The sequence below is a fragment of the Gavialis gangeticus genome, unplaced genomic scaffold, assembly GCF_001723915.1.
Source record: "Gavialis gangeticus isolate Ggan-Ray unplaced genomic scaffold, GavGan_comp1, whole genome shotgun sequence".
NCBI lineage: Eukaryota > Metazoa > Chordata > Crocodylia > Gavialidae > Gavialis > Gavialis gangeticus.
This window is the reverse complement of record NW_017729032.1, coordinates 42,783,237-42,788,685: the sequence shown is the minus strand read 5'-3', so window position 1 is coordinate 42,788,685 and position 5,449 is coordinate 42,783,237. Positions and strand designations below refer to the sequence as shown.

The 5,449-nt window shown below is 43.8% G+C and overlaps 1 protein-coding gene across 1 annotated transcript in view; it reads left to right on the top strand.

The window, feature by feature from the left end:
* Positions 1-5,449, top strand: part of MIPEP (mitochondrial intermediate peptidase) — a gene marked incomplete at its 5' end in the record, with an annotated part of 117,208 nt that overhangs the window by 57,062 nt on the left and 54,697 nt on the right. Inside the window, 2 exons of the mRNA XM_019523787.1 lie at positions 1,421-1,574; positions 4,251-4,328. Coding sequence (XP_019379332.1) covers positions 1,421-1,574; positions 4,251-4,328 — 232 coding nt within the window. The remainder of the gene's footprint in view (positions 1-1,420; positions 1,575-4,250; positions 4,329-5,449) is intronic.

Here is a 5,449-nt window from a genome sequence, read left to right as displayed (position 1 = left end):
ATTTATATTTTCACTGACTGCCTTTCTTGCATGCATACCAGCCTCTGGCTTCTTTAGTATTCATTCCATCCAGGAAGAGCACACACCAACTGCAGATGCTTCCTCAGCCTAACAAAGGGTTTTTAAACCCAAAAGCTTGCTAAGAAAATCTTTTCCAACTATTTGAGTTGGTCTAATAAAAGATATCAGATTCACTCAAATAACCTTGTCTGCCTATGTCCTTAGACCAACATGGCTACTACCTACAACCCATGTATATTTGGTCCATGATTTTTTGTATCCAGGAGGTTCATAAAGTGAAGTTTGTAGGCTCGTCTGTGAAAGCTATTTTGTAAATTCAGTGTGTATTTGATGTTCCAATAGGTGTAAACTTCTTATGGCCCCAAATACACTGAATGGATCCAGATTACATGCACTTCTGGAGGCTTGCATTCTTTTGCTTGCTTAATCCAAAACAAAGCATTTTTAAAATGGAGCATATGTTTTTGCTTTATTCTCTGGGTATGGCAGCTTACCAGGTGTAAGGGCAAAAATGTATCTTGATTTTATTTAATTTTTATTTAACATTTTGTTGTACCAAATTCCACTGGACTGAATATGAATTTAAATGCTGCTACCTACTTTGGGGAATAATAACCAGTGTAGTAACCATTTAGAGTTCTAGTTTGTTTTGCATGCCAAAAGCAGAATGAAATGCATGCAACAAGCCAGAAATCAAACTGCTAGGGTGAAGATAGATAAAGTCTTGTATCTAAACATTTCTGATATCTTCAACAAATGTTGCCATGGCAGTAGCAAAATACTGCTAGAGTGCTTTTATAAGGATAGCATAAAAGACATGGAAAAAAAGCCCACAAAGAAAAGTTTAAAAGAAATGATTGCCGTGGCTTAGCGAACTAATCCTATCCTGCTGTGCACCATGGTCTAGTGAGGTTGGATAGTGAAATGTAAGTGCAGTGAAACATGTCACCAAAATGCAGCATCTGAGTTTCCTTAGTTCTAAGGCCCAGTCTTTTATGTTAGTGGGGGGCTGGAGGAAAGGAAACAGGAGCAAGTGGATGCAGAACAACTACTCTTTTAAAACTTGGCTATAATAGAGCATTCTGATTAGATACTTTAAAAAATAGCAGAGTTCTAATGTTTGGGTTTATTCATTCAAAAATCAGTGGATAATTTTGAAATGTACTCTAACTTTTTTGTGTCCTTGTTTTCCCTATTTGAAAAGTGAAGTTAATAATTCACTTAACAAAAGTGTTATGATTCTTAATTCATATATATGGTATATACTTGTATCATGTGCAATGCTGAGATGCTGCTAAGTGCCATAAAATACCTATAAATGGGGTACGTGGGTCTGGATTTTTGCATTGGATTATAGGGTTCAGCAAATACTTTTACTTTTTATATGTGTTTTCCTTAGGTATAACATTGAGCCCAGTTTGTACTGTCCCTTTTTCTCTCTTGGGGCATGTATGGAAGGTCTGAATTCCTTGTTCAGTCAGCTTCTAGGAATATCTCTATATGCTGAAGAAACTGAGAAAGGAGAAGTCTGGTGTGAAGATGTTCGCAAACTGGTAAGGGTTCTAATTCCTAATTGCCTTAAACATAAAGGAGAGACCTTGGGCCAAATCCATATAATTTCTTAAGAGCAAGGATAAAGGAACTTAACACTAAAGATGCCTATAGGTACCTTTGTGGCATTTTTTGAAGCAGGAATGTCAAATTCATCTGGTCCTGTGGTCTGATGAATGGCACAGGCTGGTCGTTGATCATGCCCACAGGCTGGTAGCATACACATGCAGCGCCCAGTCTATGTCATCCCAGAGCAGGCACCGCATGCAGCCTGTGGGTCTACTCTCAGACCCATTGGCAGCACTGCAGGCCAGTTGATAGGATTCCACAGATCAGATCCAGCCTGGGGGCCATATCTTTGACACTGCTGTTCCTCAGGCACGTAAGGTACACAGATTTCAGTTGAAATTAGGCATCGTGAATGCTTGGAAAAGTCCCACGAAATGCCTGTTTATGCTTTGGCACCTAAATACAGGTGTGGTTTCTCTATATAGCAAGGGTGGGCATTTATTTCAGGTGGAGGGCCACTTACCGAGTTTTGGCAAGCTGTTGAGGGCCGCAAGGGTAGCCCTACCGCTTGACAGGTGCCTCATTCCCTGGTCACCATCTTGGGACTGGAAGTCCCACTCCTAGCCCCTGACCTTTGCCACGAGAAGTCCCTCCGCTTGCCCCCCCAAGAAGAACTCCTTTCAGCAAGAGTTTGCCACCTCAGAACCAGAAAAATACCAAACTATATTCTAAAAATCAAACATTTACTACAACATTCATTAATTTGATTTCAAAAAATATTTTTTTCCTGATTTACATGTGTTGGTGTAGTGTACATAGAGGAGATTGCACAATAGCGTAAAGTGAAGTCTTAGTCTTGTATATTGTGGGGGGTGTGGGTGGGTGGATATAGATTTGTGGGTGGATATGTGGAGTGTGGGGAAGGTGTGGATGTGTGTGGCTATGTGGGCTGTGGGTGGGTATGGGGTTTGTTGGGAGCTATGGGTATTTGGAGAGTTGGTGGCTGGAGAGGGTTGTGGCATGTGTGGAGGGAAAGGATTTACCCACAGCCTCTCTGCGGCAGGCAGAGCCCCCCACAGTGCTCTGTGCCCAGGCTCAGCGCTCCTGCTGCTCCTGGCACCAGCACGGCCTCATGCTGCTGCTCACTACCACTTCCTCCCATCTGTCACCATTGCCCTTCTTTCCCTTCCTGGCTGAGACCGCAGGATGCAGCAGGAGCCAGACTGGCCCAGCCAGCACTGCACAGAGCTATCTGAGAATCGCAGGGGCCAGGCGAGCTCCTGCAGCCCGGAGCTGCAGCCGGGAACCATGTGGTGCCATAGTAATCGGCAGGGAGCTGTAGGGGAATGGTGGCAGCAGCAGGCAAATGGCAGCATCAGGCAGGAGGAAGTGGCAGCGAGCGGGTGCACAGAGCCCCCTCCACACATGCCACAACCCTCCCCAGATATCCTCTAGGGAGCCAGGCCAGGCCTGTGCTTCTGCCACCCCACTCTGAGCCCCTGCTAGCCCTAGCCCCAGTGCACCAGTGTGTACCCTGTGCTTCTGCCTGGCTGTAGCTGAGCTCTGTATGCCCACTCGCTGCCCCTTCTCTCTGGCACCATGAGGCTCCCGGCTGCAGCGCCGGGACCACAGCAGCTGGCTCGGCCCAACCCAGAGGACTGGGATGATTGTCTGCAGTTCTCCCCTGCCTCCTCCACCCCGGCTTCTTATCTGAATTCCCGTCTGGTACGGGGAGTCAGGAACAGTCCCAGGGGTCCATGCCAGAAGCCTCAGCTCCTCACAGGGCTTCTGGCTGGGCAGGGCTGGGGCTGCCAAGGCTTGCTTCTGCAACCACTGAGTCCTGCTGGTAGATTCCCCTGGGTCCTACTGCCCCTGACTTATGTTGACTTTGACAGGCAGCCAGGGGTAGATATATTAATTTTCTAAATTTTTTTATGGGCCCCGCTTGCCATATAGAATGGCCTAGCAGGCTGGATCTGGCCCATGGGCTATATTTTGCCCACCCCTGCTGTAGAGGGATGATTATTGCCCTTTTATAGTGCTAACTTACATTGTTGTAACCTAATAGAATGCTGTAAGTATGTATTTCTACTATCTGCTACCTTTCCTTTCTTTTCTATTGGGTGTATCTCCTTATTTTATTATTTGATTCACTATATCCCACATCCTTCTCGTCTTGTAGGTTGGAAATAACAGAAACAGACACCACATTCAGGACTGATCAATTCCCCTATTTTTCCCCTGACCTCCCAGTATTTTCCAGTGAATTTCCTTCTGTCCTTTCCTTCTAGGCCTAGCCTCCAGTGAGAGCCACTGGTCCTTAGTGGCCAATCTGGCATTTCTGGTTACGAAGTTAAATCTGTTTCTTTCATAAACCAACTCCAGCAATATTTCAGAGGTGTTTAGAAAAAGTTTAGTATATGCAGATAAGAGATGTTGCTTATTTTTTTTGAAGGGTACTCAGTTTGTGTAAACTGTAGAAATAGGTTTGGTTTGAAGAATGCACTTGGATGTTTCATACAAATATTTCAGCTATTTACTATCAAATTATTCCTATGAGGTAGATTCAATATAAGCCTTTTCTGTCACTAAGAATGACATTTTTCCAACTTACCCAATCAACAGGGTATTTACTTTGGAAACGTATATTTTCATATATTTTTTCCCAGGCAGTTGTCCATGAAAAAGAGGGCCTGCTGGGATACATCTACTGTGATTTCTTTCAACGAGCTGACAAACCTCATCAGGTAATACTGTAGGCTAAACTGAGTGGTAGCTGTAACTGGTAAAAACTATGTTAGGACCTTTTACTTGTAACTTTAATCTAGCAACAATATTTAGAGCTAAAATTCACAGCATTCAGACATAACAAGATTACCTTTGGCCTTACTTGCATCTAATCTTGGAAAAATCTTTAAATTGCATGGATTTTAGGAATACTTCATTCAAAGGGTAAACATCATTATGGTGAATTGTGTAACTTCCTTTTAGATTCTTTTGTGAACCGATTTAAACTTTGGTAGTGTGTTTTTAAAAATCATAGGTCTCATATTTTAAGACAACCATGATTATAGGACAGCCCCCCCAGTAATTGGGGTCTATATATAAAAAATATATAAATTTGGTATAGAATCTAATTATTGGAGGTGTGTCTTGAATTTATCACTGCTATACCACGGAAAATGAATCTGGCAAGTCAGGTAGGCCTTTTGTGCTCTGCCCCCTACCTTCCCCCCTGCAGCTCCTTCCCCCTCCCTTACTGTCAGATGGTGTTCTCCCTAAGCACGTGGAAGTAAGGAACAAATTTTAAAAAAACTGACCTTGAAATAAACAAAGCTGCAGCAAATTGCATATAGTACCCATAGACTTAATTCACCTCAGAAATCATTCATTTTATCTTTTTTGCAACTGCAGCAGGTTTTAGCACAGGTACTCCATAAACACACTTTTAAGTAGCACCTCAGCACCTACTTAGAGAGAGTACAAACTTATACATGATATTAGTCTAGAACCAAAAGGCTCTTGATTTACCATATAGTTGACTGGGCTGTGCCCCAGCTGAGTCGGCAGCATTTCAAGCCTTGGTGACCCCACAGTTCAGCACTATTCATTATGTGTGTACTCCAGAGGCCCCCCACAAAGGACTGATGTGCTAATTAGCACCCCACATGATTAGAACTGTGTTTTTGTCATGGGTAAGGACCTACCAATTTTGAAAACTGTTATCTTGGGCAGGCTTCATGCTTTTGGCAGACACCCTGGGGAAAAAAAAATATGAGTGGGGGAAGGGGGGAGTGGGTTGCCAGTATGGCAAGATGGCTGCTGCCCCTGCCCCTCATGTGGCCAGCTGGTGGCAAGAGTCAGGTTG